General features: G+C 41.3%; 1 protein-coding gene across 1 annotated transcript in view; it reads right to left on the reverse strand.

Moving 5' to 3' along the window:
- Positions 1–24,055, reverse strand: part of WDSUB1 (WD repeat, sterile alpha motif and U-box domain containing 1) — a 68,053-nt gene that overhangs the window by 39,671 nt on the left and 4,327 nt on the right. The window contains exons 2-4 of the mRNA XM_074967414.1: positions 23,371–23,792; positions 15,320–15,504; positions 806–898 (exon numbers count right to left, since the gene is read on the reverse strand). Of these exons, the coding sequence (XP_074823515.1) occupies positions 806–898; positions 15,320–15,504; positions 23,371–23,768 (676 nt within the window). The 5' untranslated portion in view covers positions 23,769–23,792. The remainder of the gene's footprint in view (positions 1–805; positions 899–15,319; positions 15,505–23,370; positions 23,793–24,055) is intronic.

Consider the following 24,055-nt stretch of genomic DNA (forward strand, 5'->3'; position numbering starts at 1 on the left):
TTAACTTTAGTATTTCCTCACTTCTGCTGCTTCACTTTGAAATCTTAATATTCTTTTAAAATAGATTTTTGTATGGAATTTATAATTATATTCCTATACAGTTAAATAACTACACGTACATACAGCCCACATATGTACAGAACACAAAGAAAAGAGGAGGGAAGGTTTTCCCCCCCCTTTATTGAAAATAGTTTGAGCTCTCAGTTCCACTTCTACTGGACTGGTACCTAAATCACAAAGCAACCACCCCACAGCAGACACACTTGTTTCAGTTTTAGCAGATGTCGTGGATTCAATGGACAAATGAGTCACTCCTAGTGACGGTCAACTTTAGCTCAGGACTGGGGTAGTTAATACCATCACTGTCTGGACTGTACCTCTTTGGGAGAGATAAAGAGAGGACTCTGGTCTCCAAGCATGTCAACCTAGCACCTTTCAACAGTTCTACACTCAAACAAATTATTGGTAGCTTCCAACAAATAAAAAATATTGTTGCATAATAAAATGCGTAACATAATTATGTATGAACTATTCTGTGGATTTGTAACATACTTTAACTGGTTACTGTACATCAGTTAAAAACTTTAATAAATAGAGGAGTTAAGCAAGGCTTGATCCTGCACAGTGTTGAGAACCTCTGACTCCACTCTAGCAAAGCACTTAAGCAGGAGCTTAACTTTAAAAGCATGTGATTAGTCTCACTAACTTTGTACCTATAACCTTGATAGATATGAGCTTATTTGCACTAAATTGTAACTAAACAGCTATTAATTTTGAGTAAAAAGAAAATTATTGCTATACATACCTAAGACATCAGCCAGTGAAATAAGCCAAAGCTTGATCTGGTTATCCTGACCACAAGATGCCATTCGGAAATATCTGGATCCTTGTTCTCCATCTGATAAAATGAAAATGTTTTAAAGGGGACCAGAAGCACTGAAAAGAACATGACAGACCAGTACACTAGGTTACAATTCTAACATTTCAATTTGAAAATTAGCTTCCACATTCCTAATACCTTTTTAAAGGGTTGATAAAATAATTATACAAATTAATGTTATGATTTTGCAATCAAGTTAAATCATATAGCAGATATCATATTTAAATGTTGTTTCATGAATAATACAGGTGGAAGAAATCCAAAACTGAGCAGTTGTGACAATAAAAATGAGATAGCAGGCAAAGCTAAAGACTACCACCAGCCATACAAGATAGTTTAATTTCTCCCTGAGGGCTCCCCCTTCACCTCCCAGGCCGAGTGGAGCTACAATGCAGGAAAGCATCTGCACATTATTTAAAGTTTTTAAAAAGTCTTTTTTTGTGATGTTATGACAACAACAAAAAAAAAGAGTGGCTTCGATGTGTATTTGATCTGATTTATTTGTAAAGGATTTAAAAGTCCTACAGAATATATTAAAAAAACAAAAACAAAAAAACAACCCTCCACCAAAAGTCACAAAACAGGAAACTGCAATGGTTTTATGAACATTTTTGTTTTCAAAGGATTAATATATATTATTTCATTTACAGTAGGCCCAAATTTATAATTCACACACTAAAAACAATTTCCGTTCCAATTTTACAGAAACGACTTAAGTGCAGAAAGCCTTTTCTAAGACTTCGTAACTTCTACAATATATGCCACACACAAACTAACAAATTATATTGTTATAAAATAAATACTATGAGGTATAATCATAATTAAATCTAAAATACAATCATCAAATAAATGACTAAAGCACCAGAGAGATTAGGGCACTGGACCAGATGACCGATTGAGGTCCCTTTCAGTTCTACACTTCTATGATAATCTAAGTTAAATATCTACCTAAGAAGGATACCATACGACAAGGGGACCAGGAAAAACATGGTCCTTACAGACAGAAATTTCGATTTTCAAATTAAATGTACAGTGAATACAAAGAAGTAAAACCATTAACCAGATCTCACATTTTTTCTAGTGTGCTTATTCACAAAATTCAGTAATTCACAAAGGGCCTACCAGTCATTAGTACAAATTAGCAAGCTTCTGCTGTATTTGAAAAAGGTGATTTATATAGAAGTTAGAGCTCTAGAAACAGATTCTACTGCCAATTTACTGTGATGATACAATTTTGTGACAAACCTTGCAATACAAAACTGTGGGGTTGTTTTTTGTTTTTCAAAAGATACTCTGTACATTCATAGTTGTCAGTCTTGTTTTCGTTTCTCCTTCCTCCTACTACTCAAATTATTGACTACTTGAAGATGGGTTGATCAAAATGGATAATAAAGGCTGTTTCTTTTTTGTGTTGGATGAAACCAGAGAGCCTTAAAACGTGGTTATACGCATGTTCTCTCCAGGTCAGCAGTTCTCAAACTTTAAAACCTAATGTTCACATGTAAAATTCAAGAATACTTCACATATTTTCATAACTGTAATCAATTTAGTTACATGTTCATATTCCTATAAATGAACCTATGTACCAACTGACTGCAAACCCAGTACCAGTTTGAGAAAAGCTGCTCTAGTTATTACAGATAAGAGACAATTAAAACAGTGCACATGAAAGAAGTTTGCCCTTTTAAAATATACAATGCCAATGAGTGCATTCCATTTCTAAGTATTCTAAGGTTTTGAGCAGTGTGTGAGGCAGTTGTAACGGTATGATAAAACTGCTCCTAAATACTAAGAAGCGATCAGCACTGACTGAGGGCTTGGTAGCAAATTTGTTTTAAATACCGTATATAACTGCTATTCTGTACATTAAAAAATAATGGGCCAAACTCATCACTAGTGTTTGAATAGGTAACTTCAACAACGTAAGTGGGAGCTATATTGGAGGGTGGAACTCTGCCTTTAGCTAGTTAATTTGTCTACTGAAGGTGCTGAATGCAGTCCAGTTTGGATGGCTGAAAAATCTAAAAAAAGGTAACGCTCCTTTACTGACTGTGGAAATACCTGTCTCCTTGGCAACTGTTATATTATTTGTGTTATTTTAATCTTTAAAACTTTGTGCCTCATTTAAGATGATGTCTCGCTTTTTCATAAATTTTAATTTTGTATAAATCTTTCACTCATAATTTGACATAAACCTTGACATTTCAAAACCAATCTGTATGCAATGGGTTTTGGGAGTAAAAACCTACATTTGAAAATCCAAAACTTCAAGAGAAGGAAATTTGAAGCATATGTTTATAACTTCTAAATGGTACCAAGCCTAACGGCTTTCTCCTGCCCTTATGCAAGCCTTGTTTAATTCAGATTTTCATGTGATATTAAATAAAAATGGCACTTTAACTGGATAGTTAACAATGCAAAGATAGTATGCATGTCTCCAAAATTTGGTCTGTTTTCCCAGGGAGAATGGCTGGGTACAGCTCTGGGGAGGCGTGAAGGAGTGATACCTGTGTATATGTATAAGATTGTGGAGAATGTAGAAAAATCAGAGAAGTGACCCCAGACGACCAAATTACATTTATTCCTTTGCCCAACTTTGTTTTACATTTTGGAAAAACCAGATGAAACTTTCTCCTATAGAGCCTTAATATGTACTCCCATGACCTACATAGCAGCTAAACTCCTGCTCTGAATTAAACCCGACACACCCCAATCAGTAAGTCAGAACAAAATTTAATCCTAGTTCTCCATAATAATGGAAGCATATCTAGGGTAATCTGTCACACAGAAATAAAGATATTCTTGACCAGTTCTCATTAGAACTGGGTCCAAATCACAACCTCAGATCCAAAATCCATGAACTGTGCATAAACTCAGATGCAGTTTTGAACTCTGCAGCTTTCCTCTATCTGTACAATGGGCTGACCCAAAGCCTTGGATCCAAACATCTTAAAGACAAGTTTTGCATAGTATCTAATCTTTGCAGTTTGGGCCTAGGATTATTTTCCTATTAGGTACAATCAGACAATGGGCCAGATCCTCAATCTGGTTTATGGCCCCTTGGCTCCACTTAGATGGCATAAATGGGTTGCAAATGTCCAGCAGAGAATTCCCCGTTGATGGGTATTCCCTGCTTGGCGCTGCAGTTGGGTCTTGCTACCTCCCTCCTCTTTGCCACAGTAATCCTCCATCAGCACAGAATCTTTTAAGTACCCTGTGACAAAGGTACAATACATTGCTGCCCACCAGATTTTCTAAGCAGGGACAGGGACAGGGCCGGTCCTGGGAATCACAAATCCAGAACAGGGCTCTCTGAGGCTTCCCCCGTCCATCTCCCATGCTGTGTGAAGATATCGTGCAGGAAAGAATCTGCCCAATATTTTAACTCTTATTGTTTCTGTCTCTTCTGTGCCATACTAACATCCAAGAGCTTGAATCTGCAATGTGTTAAGTACACTGGCTCTGATCCAGCAAAGAATGTGCTTAAGTCATTTGCTGGATTGGGGCCAGAACACACTTTGAAGGCTCAAACCCTAAAGCAGGAGCAGTTATTGAGGAGGGGAGAAACGTTCATAATCTTTGTTTTAAAAACAGTACATAATGGTCAGTGGCCTGCCCTCCCCGAATATCAAGAAATCCAGTCAGTGAAACACCACATCAGAAACCCAATAACTGTACAAACTACAACTGCTGATGTGGGGAAGGGAGTGCTCCCCATCATATTTCCCTCAATAGCAATCATAAACAAGTGCCTTATACAATGCTTGCAGAAGCCTTATCTTCCCTAGATAAAAAAGGTGTGTTCTTTACCCTGTTCTTTACCCTAACATACATGAGTTAAGTCCAAGTAAGCAGAAGGCAGGTTGAGGGACTTTAGGCTCCCCCTCGGTCTTCAACTCAGAATGCTAATTTGTGTTAATGCTACAAACTTCCTTTTCTTCACTAGAATTTTACCTCATATTATTAACGTTACCTCATGTTAGCTAGCATGTTAAGAACACATCTCTTTTCCTAGATTAAGTCTTCGCTGCCAAAACAGGTGTGGGGTTTTTTGTTTTGTTTACAGTAATATAACTAATATAGATAAGCTATCTCATTTCAAAAAAACCACATTTAGGGGGCAGTGAAGACATAGTCCCAGCAAAAACAAGGCCATACTAAACTCTGACTTGACGTGAAGGGGTGGCCCACAATTTTATATGAAGTCACAGCCTTATAAGAGATATTAAGTTTTGTTTGTCAAGCACTTTGGGATTCCCTAGAATATGAAAGGAGTTGTGAAAAACAACTGTATTCTATCAAATCCCCAGGGAAATAACACCTTTATTCTCCATCAATAAATTATAACGAAAAGAAAGCACTTAAAATGAGAACGTATAGAACAAATTATGCATACTTTTCGTTTTACAGATCAGTAACAACATTGCTACTAACTCTGTTTTCAGCATGTTTTTCTAGTAGCTTTTGGGATTCATTTTCAATATTTCCTTTTTCCACTACTGAGATTTTTAAAGCTAGAATGCTTGACTTTAAATAGAAACAAAAGCATGCAGTTCTCTATCCTGCAATTGCAGATTAACTACACAATTCTTACCATGATGAGAAGCAAGAGCTATTTATAAAGTGGATTCAATTCTAAGAAGCCAATTAGTAAACAACCACAGGGAAGTGAGATCATAGATTATCAGGGTTGGAAGGGACTTCAGGAGGTCATCTAGTCCAACCCCCTGCTCAAAGGAGGACCAATCCCCAACTAAAATCATCCCAGCCAGGGCTTTGTCAAGCCTGATCTTAAAAAAAAAAATAAAAATGATGATTTGATGTACTTGGCAGGATGGAAACAGAAGAATGGCTTTTAGTAGTTTTCCCAAATGAGAAGAAAACTATCTACAGTGCATCACTGTCAGAATGAAAAGAAAAACTATAATGATAACGTATGTCACAGAAACAGACAACTTGGAAAAAAAATCAAAATTAAATCTAAATCAACAGAAATAAAGATTCAACACAAGATTCTAGAGGAGAAAAGAAAAGTGCTGAATTGTAGAAATCCTAAACCACAATGTAAGCTATTAAACCATATATTTTATACACTAACTTGTGGAAAAAACAACCTCCCACTTAACATAGCTGATTATTTAAATATAACAAAAGAAGTGCAATTTATCAAATCAAACCTTATTTTTTCCACAGCAATTAAAATCTATATCTTCTGGGAAAAGAAGTGTTAAGATTCTAATTAACCATAACTAAATCCAATTTAAAGAAAATAGCAGAGTCATCTGTTATGAATAGCCTAATGGGTAAAGAATAATCAGAAACTTTGGTTTCATAGATTGTTCTTTGAATTAGAAAGGTGAAGAAACCCAGTTTAAAAAAAGATTCTTTTTTCATTGTACTGGTAAGCACTGCTTTTATGAGCTTTGCAACCTTTTAAAGGCTGTTAGTAACACTGAAAGTTTCAAATATTAGCAAGAAAACTGAGGAAAAAAATAAGATTCCAATAACATTTCATTTAAAAAAATTACAATCAGTTTTCAAACTAAATCATTGGGACCAGCCAAAAAACAAAACAAAACGAAACCCTGTACTCTCATGCAGGGAAATGCACATTTTCTTGTCCATTTCTCTCTTATAAGGCAGAACTAACAGGAAGTAGCATTACTGGTGGCATAACTTTTAAATCTACAAAGTAATGTTTGGCATATTTTGTTTCTGAAACCATGATCCACTTTAGGGGAAAGGAAATCACAGGGGCAAGGGTGTAAGTAATTCTTAGTTCATAACTGAATTTTGTGGGAGTCTTTCCCCTGTTTAGAGATTTTATTTAAACATCAAAACCCTTCTTATATCATGACAGAGTAATTCAGTGCTGTCCCTCACAACTTGGAAATTATTCCCCTTATTACTGCGCACCTTTCAATGGACACACACTTGATAGATTTGGTATTATCAATCGCTAACTTTTCACTCAGGAGCATGTGATCACTTTCTGCTTTCTCAAATGTTTCCTGTCTCTCTGTGTCTTTGCAGCAGGTGATAGTTAGAGCTTTCTGTAATATATTATCCTTAACTGTAACCAATGCTGTTTGGTAGTATGAAACATGCTTACTGTAGAATTATTATTTTTTGGCATTTTTAAAAATTCCAATTGATACTTCACTAAAACAGGTTTCAGAGTAGCAGCCGTGTTAGTTTGTATCCGCAAAAAGGACTACTTGTGGTACCTTTGAGACTAACAAATTTATTTGAGCATAAGCTTTCGTGAGCTACAGCTCACTTGAAATCATGGTGGAATTCCTCAAGGGTTTCTTTTCCATGGGTCCAGATGAAGAAGATGTCATCAGTGTAGCACAAGTAGAGTTGGGGCATTAGGGGACGAGAGCTGAGGAAGCTGTGGAAGCGTTGTTCTAAGTCAGCCATAAAAATGTTGGCATACTGTGGGGCCGTGCGGGTACCCATAGCAGTGCCGCTGATTTGAAGGTATACATTGTCCCCAAATGTGAAATAGTTATGGGTGAGGACAAAGTCACAAAGTTTAACCACCAGGTTTGTCGTGACATTATCAGGGATACTGTTCCTGACGGCTTGTAGTCCATCTTTGTGTGGAATGTTGGTGTAGAGGGCTTCTACATCCAAAGCCTGTTGCCAACTGTGCCCACACATCTATTCAGGGGACACCATCATAGGGCCTAATCACATCGGCCACACTATCAGAGGCTTGTTCACCTGCACATCTACCAATGTGATATATGCCACCATGTGCCAGCAATACCCCTCTGCCATGTACATTGGCCAAACCGGACAGTCTCTACGTAAAAAGAATAAATGGACACAAATCAGACATCAAGAATTAGAACATTCAAAAACCAGACGGAGAACACTTCAATCTCTCTGGTCACTCGATTACAGACATAAAAGTCGTAATTCTTCAACAAAAACACTTCAAAACCAGACTCCAACGAGAGACTGCTGAATTGGAATTCATTTGCAAACTGGACACCATTAAATTAGGCTTGACTAAAGACTGGGAGTGGATGTGTCATTACACAAAGTAAAACTATTTCCCCATGTTTATTTTTCCCCCCTACTGTTCCTCACACGTTCTTGTCAACTGCTGGAAATGGCCCACCTTGATTATCACTACAAAAGGTTTTTTTTCTTTCCTGCTGGCAATAGCTCACCTTGCCTGATCACTCTCATTACAGTGTGTATGGTAACACCCATTGTTTCATGTTCTCTGTGTATATAAAATCTCTCCATTGTATTTTCCAGTGCATACATCTGAAGAAGTGAGCTGTAGCTCACGAAAGCTTATGCTCAAATAAATTTGTTAGTCTCTAAGGTGCCACAAGTACTCCTTTTCTTTTCACTAAAACAGTGCCTGGCATATTTGTGAACTTTGAAAAGAGAACTTTATTTACCACTACATGAAAGATCACACACAAAAAAAAAAACTATGAACCTTGGCTTTATAAACAGATCTACAAAGCAGAAATACAAAATGATAAGATTATTAAGGCAGGTTACATGCTAATAAATTGTCACTGAAACTAGGGCTCCTGTTTCATGCTATGGCCTCCCACAAAATCAAGTTATTATTTATGGGGTTTTCTAGCTCTTTATGAAATATGTTAGCCTTTTAACCTGCCAGATACTTTTGAACTTAACGGTTTCACACCTTTGTCATTCTTCTGGATTCTCCTTCATTTCTATTTGTACAGTTCTGCTGGTTAGGTAACTACTGTTATCTCTGCTGTACAAATTCAATGCTTACACAACTACACCACACATCTCTTCACAGCCATCCCTCATAAATTCTGCAATGAATCCTGGTTTGATGTAGGATATGAAAAATCTACTTGCTTAAGGCAAGTACAACACTTTCCCTGCCAAGTGTAGAAGCTGAAGATATCAATTTCTGTAGAACTTAAATTTTCATTTATAAATAAAAGTTAAATTTCTAGCTACTGCCATTCCAAAGATAACCTTCCAAATGTGAACAGAATGAAAATCAGTGTAGTGTCTTTCTCAGGGCTGGACCAAGGCACAGGCAGTGTAGGCCCATGCCCAGGGCAACAGCTCCTGCAATTATGTCAGCATCTCAGATTTCATTTTTTTTTAAAAGTTTCTAGCCCTCTTGGTTGTGAGCAAAAGTTTGAAAATATGAACACAGCATAATGGATGTGGTGGTGTCTGCCTAAATCTGTAGATAGCCTGACAATGGCGCTAAGAAGTTTGAATGGCCCCACATATTTCAATGGGGTGTTAACTATAGGACTCGTTATGCGACCAACAATACCCCAGTAAAGAAATGCATGTGTGGCAGGAGTAGTTGTCTTAGCCTATTCACCACCCCAATGGGAGCATCCTGGCTGCAGGAATAAGCACCAGTGAGGAGGGGCCTGCCAGCTGCCACCTCTGCCTCTCTTTAAATGGAGATGAGGACCACTGTCACTTCAAGCAGAGGGTCCGGCCACAGTGGACCCTACATTGTGTTGTGCCTATGGCCCTGAAAAAACTTAATCCAGTTCTGCTCTGACTCTGCAGACAGACATTTCCAAATGCCAAGCAACAGCAGAGTGAAAAACAACAAGACTGGTCAATATCACCGCTGCTACTCAGAACTTGGAGAAAGCAGTGAAACTGTCAAGAATGAGAGGGCAGGCCTGACCTAGGAGAGAAGGACTTAAAAGCCAGGTGTTAAGTGACCAAGAGGAGCTAGCGAACAAGGGGCAGCAAACAGAGGAGTTTGAGAGGGAGTTTGTAGCAGGGAGAAAGAATAAAATCAGCACGATGTGGAAAGGCCGCCTCCCCAATGCCAACACTGCTCCTGGAGCCTTCACCTGCATCTATATGGAGACAGAGACTCTGACCATGGATTGCCCTACCCAGATCCTGGGTGTGGATTCGCAGGGATTGCAGGCTGCACTTCCCTGTCACAGAAAGCCAGGCTGGGAAGACCATCCTGCATGAAAGGTGTCTACTGGTAGAATCTCTCAGGGAGCAGGTGGGAGAGCTACAGGAGGAGATGGCTAGGCTGAGGAGCATCCATGAAAATGAAAAATTCATTGAAAACATGCATATGGAGACTTCAAGGTTGAGGAACTAATCCAGCTGGAGAGGACTGCAGATGAACCGCCAGGAAAAGAGGGAACAGCTCCTTCAAACGGAGGAAGCTGGCTGCTGGTTACCTCTGGCAGCAGGCAATGCACCACCCCTACTCCAAACCCATTGTCAATAAAGATGAAAAACTGGTATGCTGCCCTGGTCCTGAGGGATGAGGAACGTCCCTCAAAGATGGTGGTGGTGCAGTCATTCACCCTCATGGCTGGGAGGACTGCAGCCATCGCTCTCAAGAGAAAACGAAAGTGATGGTGGTTGGTGACTCTAAGGAGGATGGAGACATCCATCTGCCTGCCTGACCTGGCATCCCAGAAAATTATTTCCTGGGTATCTGGCTGGTGAATCTTGCCCATATGCTCAGGGTTTAGCCGATTGCCATATTAGGGGTCGGGAAGAAATTTTCCTCCAGGGCAGATTGGAAGAGGCCCTGGAGGTTTTTCGCCTTCCTCTGTGGCATGGGGCACGGGTCACTTGCTGGAGGATTCTCTGCTCCTTGAAGTCTTTAAACCATGATTTGAGGACTTCAATAGCTCAGACATAGGTGAGAGGTTTTTCGCAGGAGTGGGTGGGTGAGATTCTGTGTCCTGCGTTGTGTATCTATGAATCCTAGGAGGTGTGCTGCCTGCCAGGGCCCTGTATCTGAGACATTATGGAAGGACTGCCAAGGATCATCAGGCCCTCTGACTACTACCCCATGCTGCTCATCCATGTGGGCACTAATGATACTGTGAGGTATGACACTGAGCAAATCAGAAATGACTACCGGGCTCTGGGAGTGAGGGTGAAGAAACTGGGGGCACAAGTGGTGCTCTCATCAATCCTTCAAGTCAAGGGGAGGGGCCGAGGCAGAGAGATACACCCTGGAGGTGAATACATGTCTACACAGATGGCGGTGCCCAGAGGGCTTTGGCTTCCTTGACCATGGGATGCTATTCTGAGAAGAGGGACTGCTGAGCAGAGATGGGGTCCACCTATCAAAGAAGGGGGAAAGTATCTTCAAATACAGTCCAGCTAACCAATTGAGGTGAGCTTTAAACTAGGTTGGACAGGAAACAAAACCCCACAGTTAAGTCCAAAACATGGCGACCTGGGTGAAGGGTCAAAATCTGGGGGAAACATGGGCAATCATGGCAGGGACAAAGGAGATACAAGTGGGAATATAGAGGGGAACTATAACGAACATCTTAGATGTCTGTATACTAATGCAAGAAGTATGGGGAATAAACAGAAAGAACTAGAAATACTAGTGAATAATCACAATTATGACATAACTGGCACCACAGAAACTTGGTGGGATAATTCACATGACTGGAATATAAGTATAGAAGGGTACAGCTTGCTCAGGGAAGGACAGGCAGGGAAAAGAGGGAGGAGGTATATACACCTGCACTGAGGTTGAGATAGAAGTGGTAGGCAGACTTGTTGAAAATATCCGGGAAAGGATAAAATGGGCAAAAAAGCCAAGAGTGATGTCATGGTAGGAGTTTACTTTAAGCCTCCTCACAAGAAAGAAGAGGTGAATGAAGCTTTTTTTTTTAAAAACAAAAACAAAAAGCTTACAAAATAATCCAAAACAGGACTTGGTGATGATGGGGGACTTCAACTACCCAGACATCTGTTTGGAAGTAATACAGCAGAGCACAGATTATCCAACAAGTTCTTGGAATGCAGTGGAGACAACTTCTTTATTACAGAAGGTGGGAGAAAGGAACCAGTGAAAAGGCTATTCTAGATTTGATTCTGAAAACAAGGAGGAACTGGCTGAAGGTGGAAGGCATCTTGGATGAAAGTGATCATGAAATAATAAGAACTCACGGACGACAGGAGAGATCCCAGAGGACTGGAAAAGGGCAAGTAAAATACCTATTTATAAAAAAGGGAATAAGTGCAATCCTGACCAGGAAGTTTAACTTTGGTACCCAGAAAGATAATGAAGCAAATAATCAATCGATTTGTCATCACCTAGAAGTAAATAGGGTGACAAGTAACAGTCAACATGGATTTGTCAAAAACAAATCAAGCCAAAGCATGCCAAACTAATATTGTTCTTTGACAGGGTAACAAGCCTTGTGGTTGGGCGGGAAGCAGTAGATGTGATTATCTCGTATTTAATAAGGCTTTTGATATTGTCTCACGTGATCTTCTCACGTAAACAAAACAGAAATATAGCTTAGATGAATCTATTATAAAGTGCTGCACAAATGGCTGGAAAAGTGTTCTCAGAGAGTAGTTATCAATGGTTCACAATGAAATGGGAAGGGCATATCAAGTGGGGTTCTGCAGGGATCTGTCCAGTTCAATTCAATATCTTATAAATTATTTGGATGAATGGCACAGAGAGTACACTTATAAAGTTTGCAAGCGCTTTGGAGGACAGAATTAGAATTCAAAATGTTCCTGAGGAAATGGTCTGAAATAAATAGGATAAAATTCAGTAAGGACAAATGCAAAGTACTACACTTAGGAAGGAATAATCAATTGCACATATACAACATGGGAAATAACTGCCTAGGAAGGAGTGTTCCTGAAAAGGATCAGGGCTTATAGTAAATCAAACTAAATGAGTCAGTGTAATACTGTTGCAAAAAAACCAAACATTATGGGATGCGTTAGCAGGAGTGTTGTAAGCAAGACACAAGTAAATATTCCACTCTACTCAGTACTGTTAAGGCCTCAACTGGAATACTGTGTCCAGCTCTGGGCAACGCACTTCAGGAAAGATGTGGACAAACTTGACAAAGTCCTGAGGAGAGCAAAAAGTGATTAAATGTTGAGAAACTATGACCTATAAGGGAAGAGTGAAAAACTTGGGTTTGTTTAGTTTGCAGAAGAGAAGATTGAAGGGGAATATGATAACAGTCTTCAAGTACATAAAAGATTGTTATACAGAGGAAGGTGATAAATTGTTCTCCTTATCCACTGAGGACAGGACAAGAAGTAATGGGCTTAGACTGCAGCAAGGGAGATTTAGGTAAGATATTGGGAAAAACTTACTAACTGTAAGAGTAATCAAACACTGGGACAAATTACCTAGGGCAGTGGTTCCCAAACCTGTTCCACCACTTATGCAGGGAAAGGCCCTGATGGGCTGGGCCAGTTTGTTTACCTGACACATCTGCAGGTTCGGCCGCGACCGGCCCGGCCCACCATGGGCTTTCCTTGCACAAGCGGTGGAACAAGTTTGGGAACCACTGACCTAGGGTGGTTGTGGAATCTCCATCACTGGAGATTTTAAAGAACAGCACTTGTCAGGAATGGTCTAGATAATACTTAGTCCTGCCTCAATGCAGGAGACTGGACCAGATGTCCTGTAATGGTTGCATCAAGTCTACACTATGTTTCTATAAATATATCACTTTCAAGGTGTTGTTTCTGCTGCTTAAAGAAAAACCGAAATGGAGGAAGGAGGATGGGGTAGAGTAGCAGAAACCCTTTCTCCCTCCCTTTCTCACAGTAGCTAGAGAGGTAATAGAGAGGTAGAATAGCAGAGACATTCCCTTCTGACAGTGGTGTCTCTAAGGAATAGGAACGATAGCAAAGATCCTCCTCCCTCAGGGCAGCCAGGAGACTCTGGCCCTGATTCAGGAAAATAATAAATGGGAAATCAATGAGACTTAAGCATCCAATTAAGTGCTTTCTTCAATCAGGGCCTCTATAGGGCAGAGAACACAGAAAGGGCCACCTTCCCCACCCTCCCTCTGCAGCTAGAGGGCAGAGGAGCTTCAAATGTATTAAACACCTGCTAACTAGAAGCTTATATGAAAGAGGGAATCCCTTATGTGCGTTCAAGGACAATAGTCTGTTCAAAATTCCAGCACTCTGCTTTTTGGACCCACCTCTGCCCCAACTATCATACCTACCTGTACTTGGCCAAGTTTAATTATCCGGCTAGTGGAGGTCTATTAATATAGACCCTAACTTAATATAATCAGCAATGATTTTATAAATATGCTGGACTGCTTATTGGCTGAGCTTGCAAAGGCCTTACACTCAATTTGACAGCATTTTTCTGTTAGCCTGTCAGTATATCCATCTGTCTGTAACATGATAGTCTTTGAATGCCCCATCCAATCAATTCCAAAATTTCAGGTAATGTTCTAGGTATTAATGGCCTGAACCCTACTGATTTTGGGGAAAATTGGAAAATCAAAATGGGAGGCACACGAAGCTCCTCTTGAGCACAGCTACAGACTCAAGCACCTTTACAACTGTCTATAGATCAAACAACTGGTTGATGGCACCCATTAACACCTCCCAACATAACAATATCCATCTAATCTCGGCTCATCCTCCCAACAGAGTTTAACATGTTAGCCTGTGAATGACTTCACTCCCAGACGGAAAGAAGAATAGTGGGGAGGGAGAATGTATGGGGTGCTATGGAAGAAAGGGGCATGCACACAACCCTTGGCACGCAGGGGTGGGGGAATGGGGCACAAAGTCTTTGGAATGGAGGGGAGGTGGAAGAAGGAGGCAGAGCCCTTGGAATGGTGGAGAAGAGGAAAATGGGGGAAAGGAAGTAATGAGAATTCAGAGTCCCTGCCATGGGGAAGAAGAGGAGACACTGCTGTAGGGGGAGAGGGAAATGGGGCAACACACAAAACCCCTTCCATGAAGAAGGGGAATGGGGGAGCTTGGCACGGGAGGAGGGTGATCCACAGAGCCCCTGCCATGGTGGGTGCGGGGGGAAGAGGATGAGAGAGTGAGAGGAAGATGGAATGAAGCACACAGAACCCTGACAGGGGACAGATTGTGGGTACCTGGTATGGCGGGACACATACAGCCCCTGACCTAGGGAGCAAGGAAGTCAGACAGAACCCCTACCATGGAGGGGAATGGAGGACATGAGGGGGTGCTGAGAACAGCGGTGTACACAGAGCCACTAGTATGGGAGGAGGGGAGAATGTGGGACCCTGCTATAGGAAGATGAGGGGGACACACAATCCCTAGCAGGAGAGAATGTGGGGGCAGTTGCAGGAAATTCCCCAAAAAATGGGGGATGGGAGGGTAGCACACAGGGAGCTTGTGTGGGGGTGCAGGAAACAGAGGAATTCAAAGAACCTCTGGGGTGTGCAATAAGCTTGGTCTACACAAGCTATGAAGTGTACAACCACCTACTTAAATTCCTAGAACATTTCTTCATCAACTCCAGCACAAGGGCAAATGCGGGGCACTGGGAGTAGTCTGAAACATCAAGAACACTTTCAGTTGCTATTCAGCCCTGAGCACTGATGATAAAAAAGTTATCAATAAAAGCAAGAGCTGGAGGAAAAAATAATATGAAAAAGGATTTAAAATATTAAAGTAACTAACCAGAAACTGCCTGTGAGGAAAAATCACAGCAGGTGACACCAAGATCATGTCCTTTTTCATTGTACAAGCATCTCATTTTATCATCCCAAATGGTTAAATCTCCACATGATGATCCAGTGACAAAGAGATTTCCATTAGGAGAAAACGCACATGCCATCAAGGAACCATCCTTAACGCTCCCAGATCTGAAAAGCAAGAGAATAAAGGATTGAGTTTAGGGAATGTAATACTCTGAAGTTTTGATCTCTAACTGCAGTATGATATAGAAAAAATAGTGAAAAACTGAACTGTTTCTAAATATGGAGCTTAAAAAGCATAATAAAAAAGGACAGAAGATGACAAACTGTACAAACAGATGTGAAATAAGCACATATATAACATATGCACAGTGATTTACTCTCTGACCACAGAAGGAGAATAGGAGATGTTACCCCAAGGCAATATTATGATTCAGTAATAAAATGAGCCCTGAACTAAAGCCCACTCTCATGGATTTAGTATTCCCAAGAGGAGGATACTGAGCAAATTACAAAACAGACATTTATCTAAATCAAAGATTAACATGCAACCATCACAACAGAGACTTAAATATACATAAACAGAAAATCACATTTATGAACTAGATAAGTTTCAGTCTGTCAGATCTGGGTTTTACTCCTCCAAAAACTCAAGCATAGATCCATATTATGTGTCTAAGAGACTAATATTTTCCAGTTTAGGACATGGGACTATTTCTGAACAACAGAAATGCAAGAAGAAAATGTCTGAAAGAACTGATTTCTATTTTTTTAATCTCTTTTAAACAAAGTCAGTCCGAAGGATTTTTTTTTTATTTTTTTTTTTAATTATTCTCAGCCTGAGCTTTTGTATGCCAAGTTTTAGTTAGGAACGAATTTGTACAACTCGCTTAAAAAAATATCTCTAGCAAAATAGGAGTTTATAGTGGATATGCAGGTTTGTTTTGCCTTCTTTCTAATGTCCAGCCATTAGCTCATATTTAATTAGTGGAGTGTCCCATCAACTGGCTGCACTCAGTGAGCCTACCTGATCCAAAGCCCAATGAAGTCAATGGAAAGTCTCTCATTGGCTTCCATGCTCTCTAGAACAGGCTCCAAGTTGGAAAATGGTGGACCACAAGCAACAATTCTATCCCGTGAGACAAAATTCAGTTTATCCATCTATTTGGTATGGATTACTGTATTGTGGGATAGTTGGTGGCTCTCTTTTGTGGATTACAGTTTTAATTATTTTCAGAAGTGCCAAGAGTTAGGCATCTCTTGTGGTTTTACAAATATAAATTAATCCATGAAATGGCCCTTCTCTCTCTCTAAACACAGACATAAGAGCTACACTAAGCTATTCTTACCTAAAAGGAACACTTGTGTGTATATATATATACACACACACCTTCCTACTGTATCTTCCACTGCATGCATCCGATGAAGTGGGTTTTAGCCCACGAAAGCTAATGCTCAAAAGATTTGTTAGTCTCTAAGGTGCCACAAGTACTCCTCATTCTTTTTACTCCTACAGTCTAACATGGCTACCACTCTGAAACCTTTTTCCATATTATATCCTTAACCGTAGTATCATGAATACTAACACAAATACACTCCCCCCCCCCACCTCTTTACAACTGCCATTCACTTTTCTCAACGCCAGCTAAAACTGAGACACCCTTCTTTCCTCCAGGAAAAGATCTAGTCAACTGTTTCTTTGCAAATGCTTATGTCACTTACTGGATCTTTTCTGAGGGACAGTAACTTAGCCATAACAATGGATACAAATCAGTTACACATACAGCATTCAAAGTGTGGTAATTTAAAGGTAAAGCAAAACAGTTGATAAAAGACAGTTACCGTTTTCGTAACTGGTGTTCTTCAAGATGCGTTGCTCACGTCCATTCACGTTACGTGTGAGTGCTCGCCACATACACCGGTGCCGGAAGTTTTTCCCTCAGCAGTATCCGTAGGGGAGCAGCTCTGGTGCTCTCCGCATGGCCTGGTATAAGGGGCACCACCGGCTCCCCCCATCCTCAGTTCCTTCTTGCCGGGAACTCCGACAGTGGGGAAGGAGGGTGGGTTGTGGAATGGACGTGAGCAACGTATCTCGAAGAACACCAGTTATGAAAAAGGTAACTCCTTGCTCATGTCAGGTGACTCCCAAGCAGTACCACTGGAGGCGGGTAGAAGTTCATGGACGTGAATACTGTAACACAGCTCTGCCAAACCCAGTGTCACCTCTGGCCTGCTGGGTGATGGCATAGTGTGGTGTGTTCGTATGCACCGAAGACCACGTCGCGGCCCTGCAAATGTCCTGGATAGGAACGTGTGCCAGGAAGGCCACTGAGAACGCTTGAGCTCTAGTTGAGTGGGCCTTCACAATAGGCGGCCATTGGACCCGTGCCTGCACATAACAGGTTTGGATGCAGGAAGTAATCCAGTTGGAGATCTTCTGAGAGGACACCGGCAGGCTCTTAATCCTATCCGTTGTTGTGATGATGAGCTGGGTTGACCTGTGGAAGGGTTTGGTACGTTCCACGTAGAACGCCAAGGCACGCAGAACATCCAGGGTGTGCAACTACCTCTCCTCAGCAGACAAGTGCAGCTTAGGACAGAACACCAGGAAAAACATGTCCTGATTGACATGGAAAGAGGACACCACCTTTGGCAGAAAGGTTGGATGGGGTCACAGATGAACCTTGTCCTTGAAGGAACCGTATACGGTGGCTCCACGGTCAGGGCTTTCAACTCTGACACTCGTCTGGCCAATGTAATTGCTACAAGGAAGGCAACTTTCCACAACAGGTAGGAGAGGGGACAAGAGCCCATAGGCTCGAAGGGCAGGCGTGTGAGCCTGGCGAGGATCAGATTGAGGTCCCATTGAGGGACTGGGTTCCAAACCAGTGGGAAGAGCCTCTCCAGGTCCTTTAGGAACCTGACCAACATTTAGTGCAAGAAGACCGATTTCCCCTGTACGCCTGGGTGAAAACCCAAGATGGCCGCTAGATGCACCTTAATAGAAGACAGGGCTCGGCCCTGGTTCTTTAGGTGGAGCAGGTAGTCTAGGATAGACTGCAAGGGTGAATGCATCTGGGAGATGCTATGTTCCGAAGCCCAGTGGGAGAACCTCTTCCACTTTGTCAGGTAAGTCACTCTAGTGGAAGGCTTTCTACTCTCCAGGCTGTACTTGATCAGAGCAGCTCCGTTCCTCTGGATTCAGCCACATAGCATCCATGCCGCGAGGCAGAGGAAGGCAAGGCTTAGCAGTAGTCGGGCCGTGATCCTGCGACAGGAGGTCCAGGCAGTTGGTTAGCGACCAGGGGGCAGCTACTGCCAGATCCATGAGTGTGGTGAACCAGTGTTGGCCCGGCCACGCTAGGACATGATGACCCATGCTCTGTCCCTCTTGATCTTTGAGAGGACCCTACTGATTAGCGGAATCAGTGGGAATGCGTACATCAGGTCTCCTGACCACGACAGGAGCAGAACTGATGACACTTCCTGTTCCATATGGTGGCAAATAAGTCCACTCGGGGAGTTCCCCACCTCTAGAAGAGCATCTGGACCACCTCTGGATGGAACGATCACTCATAATGAGAGATGAAGGACCTGCTAAGGCGATCCACAAGCATATTCTTCATGCCAGGGAGGTGGTAGGCCTCCAGGTGGATCGCATGCTGGATGCGGAAGTCCCACAGACAGAATGCCTCTTGGCAGAGAGCTGACGAGTACGCTCCCCCTTGCCTGTTGATGCAGAACATTGAGGCCATGTTGTTCGTCAGCACCCATACCACTTTACCCATGAGGTGCAGCAGGAAGACCCCAGAGGCCAATCAGACTGCCGTGAGCTCTTTGACATTTATGTGCAATGCCAGCTCCTCCGGGGACCATGTCCCTTGGGTCCGCATCTTGCCAAGGTGTGCCCCCCAGGCAAGGTTGGAGGCATCGGAAATCAGGGAGACCAAGGGGCATGGATTGTCTAATGGTACTCCATGTAAGACTGTGCTCAATCAATCAACCACCTCAGAGAAGTAAATAACTTTGGTGGAATTGTGATGACCCTGTCTAGGTGATCTTTGGATGGGGAACAGACTGTTGTAGGCCAGTGCTGGAGGGGCCGCAACCTGAGCCTCGCGTGGAGAGCAACGTAAGTTCACACTGCCATGTGGCCTAGTAGCAGACCCAGGCCGTGGTGAGAGGGAACACAGAGTCTGGTGAGGAGATTCACCATATGCCGGAACCTGTCTTGGGGCAGAAAGGCTCTTGAACAGATGGAGTCGAGTACTGCTCCGATGAACTCTATCCTCTGTACTGGAACTAATGTTGATTTTTCCCCGTTTATCAACAGGCCCAGGGCATACTTGCAGTACTGTGACATTGGATTGGACCTGGAGCAGCCCTTGACCAGCCAGTGATCAAGATACAGATAAACCTGAATACCTTGACGTCTGAGGTAAGCCGCCACCACTGACAAACTTGGTAAACACCCTCGATGCTGTTGCCAGCCCAAATGGGAGCACCGCAAACTCGTAGTGAGCGGAGCCTATCATGAAACGGAGAAAGCATCTTTGCCCATCAAATATCGCTATGTGGAAATATGCATCCTTCAAATCGAGGGCAGTGTACCAGTCTCCTGGATCCAGGGAAGGGAAGGGATGATGGAGGCCAGGGAGACCATGCGGAACTTCAACTTCTTGAGATATCTGTTGAGGTCTTGCAGGTCCAGAATGGGTCTTGGACCCCCTTTGGCCTTTGGAATCAGAAAGTAATGGGAGTAAAACCCATTGCCCCTGTGGTGTAGAGGGACTTTCTCCACAGCTCCCACCAGCAAAAGGCCTAGTACTTCTTGCCAAAGCAGGTTCTGGCAAGAGGGGTCCCTGAAGAGGGAAAGGGAGGGAGTGGTGATGGGGTGAGAAATAAACTGGAGGACATAACCCTGAGCCACAGTACTTAGGACCCATTGGTCCATAGTTATAGAGGCTCAAGCAGGGAGGAAAGGGGACAGGCGGTTGAAGAAACAGTGGGAAGCAGATCTGGACAAATAGGTTTGCCGAAGCAAGGAACATTCCAGCACCGTCACTGGCGGTAAGAAAGAACTGAGGGTGGGGGGGAGCCGGCGTTGCACCTTATACGACTCCAGAGGGCACCAGAGCCAGTCTCCTATGGATACAACTGAGGGAAAAACTTCCAGCACTAGTGCATGTGGCAAGCACACACACCTAAGGTGAATGGACATGAGCAAGCACTTGAAGAATTAAGGCTATCAAAAGGCTTAAGAAAACTGCATTTGGGCTTCTAGATATGGAGGTTTAATAATAAAATAATAATGAATAATACTTCACACTCTAATAACTTCATAAACTCTTGTGAAGATGCTAAGTGTACCAAAGACAAACTAAAAGGTAATCCAGTCACACAAACAGTCTTGATTAAGATTTTTCTGTTTCCCTTGCAGCAGTTAATGACAGAACACCTAAAACTGTGTGGGAGGAGCATTCTTCTCTGTACTCTCCTTTAACCATTAGTAATACCATCAAATGCTGCAGGAGAAACAAAGGACCATAGACCTTGCATTTGGCAGGTAATTAAAGGATGAAATTATTTTCAGCTGTTTTTCTCTAAGCTATATTTCTTTGTAATTTTAACTGCACATATTAGGCCCCATTTTTATAAAAGTTTGAGATGCATGCACAATTGCGTGCACACAAATGCGCATTGAAATGCCCAATTTGAGAATGGAACTACACACAGTTGCCAAAAAAAAGCGCAGTTGCAATAAAAGCCACACAAGCAGTTGGCCCTCCAGGCCTCAAAGTTGAATCTGCAAAGGCAAAAAATGGGCTTTTGTTCTTTTTTGCCTCTGTACGATTTGTAAAAGCAGCCTACAAAGGAGTTTTTTGTTTGACTTTAAATTGTTCGGCTTGCTTTTTACATTATAAATTCAGCTTGGAAGACACTGATGACTGGAGAAAGCACAATGGTGACATCACATACGTTAAGAGTATGAAAGTAATTGAGAAGGGAAAGGATTTTTAGTGATAATGTTTTTAACCGATTTTGTTAACATCCACTTAACTTCTGAATAAACTAAACTTTTATTAAAAATTCAATGCTTTCATCCTTCAGAGCTCACAATAAACATGCTCAGAGATCTCTCACTGGTCCACTAAGCAAAGTGAGATTTGACATTCCTAACTTTTCTAAATTTTAGACAATTTTAAAAAAAAACCACACTCTTCAAGCCTTCTGTATGCATTATAAAGAAGCAAGAAATGGCTAAAGCCCACTTTAAAAAAAAATGTATATGTCAACCTTTACATGTATAGGATTTCAGACATTTAAAAAATATTCAGTTTTGTAAAGTTTTCCAATTCACCTCTAAGTCACTATGACGAAGGCAACAGGAAGCTAATCCACTCATGCAGTAACACTTCTACAACAGGTAAAAGACAGGTTTTGCCTACACAAGCTGCTAATTCACTCATCTTGCTGTCCAGAAGCAGCAGAATGTTAATTAAATGTTCTCCAGGTACCCTTCTTTTCACAAAAATCCCTAAGAAATTTGCTAAACCCACAGGGCTTTTTAGTGCAAAAACAGGAAGAACTATTCAGGACAATGAAGAAATGAAGGAAGCCTTTATTAAATTTCTAACTCCAGGGTCAAAACTTGCAGTCCCTCTCTAAATTCAAACAACATTTTCCCAAAGTTCAGACTACAGGATTTGGCCCAGAAAGTTAATTATCGATATCTCTGGACAAACTGGATAAATCCTCAAAAAAATCTTTTAAAAAAAAATGTACATTTCACTGTAAACAGAATCACTGAAAAAAGGCCATTTCCCATCCTTATTTTTGTAAATAATTAGTTGCTAGTGAATAGCAGGCCAAATCCTGTCCCCACATCCCTTACTGATTTCAGTGGGAGTTTTAGATGTGCAAAGAAAAGAGGGATCAGGTCTGCTATTTGTACCATTCAACTTAATTCAATCGAAGTATACCTTCTACAAGTGGTAATTGGGAGGGATAGCCATCCTCTGATGGCCAAAAATCTGGGGTTTCACCTCCAAAAAGGCTTATAACCCTTCAACCCTAGATAAAAAAAAACAACAGCAATCCACAATAAATAAACTGGAACACTATTCTATAAGCAAAAGATAGAGGGCAGGGGGAGGAGATAAATAGTGGACATTTTAAATATACTGCTTACAAAATAACCTTTTCCAGCTTCATTTGTGTAATAAGCTATAATATAATACAGCATACCATTATACTATGTATGTTTAGAACTAGATTTTAATCTGAATTATGCAATACAATAGGGGTAATACACAAGCATACATTTCCTAAAGTGTATTCTACTCTCACAAGTAAAAAGGTATGAAAAGTGTATAAGGAAACTACTAACTTATGACAATACACTAATGTATAAACGAAAGGAATTTTTATTATTTTTTAAATAAATGTAATATGTTGACTATCTCATTAATCAAATCTGACACAGCCCCAATTTGTAGTCTCATTGTCCCTTATTCCCAGTTGCCATAAATCAATTCTATTGAAGGAGTATGATGTATGCAATAAATGACAAGTCCTGATCACAAAGGAATCAGGATTTGGCCCTAGAAGAGCTGGGCTAAAACAACAGTTAAATCAAATACTGCATATCCAAGATGCCATCTAATTTTTCATACTAACCAAATATAGCTGTGGCATTTGAAGTGTTGAGATTTTATCCATCTTAGTTCCTTCTTCCATACCTCTATGGGCCCAATTTCCTCTTCTCTGTGTTAGACAATGTGGTGGTAAAAATGCACTATCCATGCCTACAGTACAATTTCCACCATAGATATACTACCAGTGGAGTAGTATACTGGTGAATTATACTTTTGCCAGTGTAAATAAGGCCTAAAGACTTGATCCTGAGAGGTACTAACTACTACAGCTCTCAGTAAAGTCAGTAGGAGCTCAGCACCTGTGATGATCAGGCCATAAGAATGTTATATTTCCAAAATGCCTTCTTAGTTATTATCAGTAAAATTTGGTATTTACCTGTACAATTTCAATGACTGCACATTCCAGAGAACAATGCTACCATCAGCTGCACCGGAGACTAGGTAAGCAGAGTCAGGGGAAAATCGGCAGACTCTTACAGGGCTGCCACGGGGCTGCTTCAGGACTGCCTGCGTCTGACCATTATGAGTATTCCACAGCATCGTGGTACCATCTGTCGAACATGAAGCTAAAATATGTCCAGAAGGAGAAAAGCAGCAGCAGTGGACAGCATAAGTGTGACCTTTTAATGGTGAGTAGGGAAGTTCAGTAAAGTTGTTTAAAGAATAGAGGCGGATTGTTTTATCCAGGGAGCAAGTAGCCAAGCAGGAAGAGGAGAAGGCACAGTAGTTGACATCATCACTGTGATCAGCTAAGGTATGAATTAGTTTCACCATTGTATCTGCTTTAAACCAAGTTACCTGAAATTAAAAAAAAAAAAAAATACAGTTAATACATTTATCTTAGTTCTTCTACTTTAAAAATGACATATGGATTGTTTCCATTCAACCAGCTACCAAATAGCTAATCAAATAAATAAATAAATGTCCATTTCAAGAGGCAGTTTATATTCATTCAAGGTTTATTTTTGCCTCCACTAAAGTCAATGGGAGCTATGCCACTGACTTCAACAAGAACATGATCAGGTCTTTATAAGTTAATTACAGGGTGAAAATTTAAATTT

This window comes from Natator depressus, chromosome 11, assembly GCF_965152275.1.
Source record: "Natator depressus isolate rNatDep1 chromosome 11, rNatDep2.hap1, whole genome shotgun sequence".
Lineage (NCBI taxonomy): Eukaryota > Metazoa > Chordata > Testudines > Cheloniidae > Natator > Natator depressus.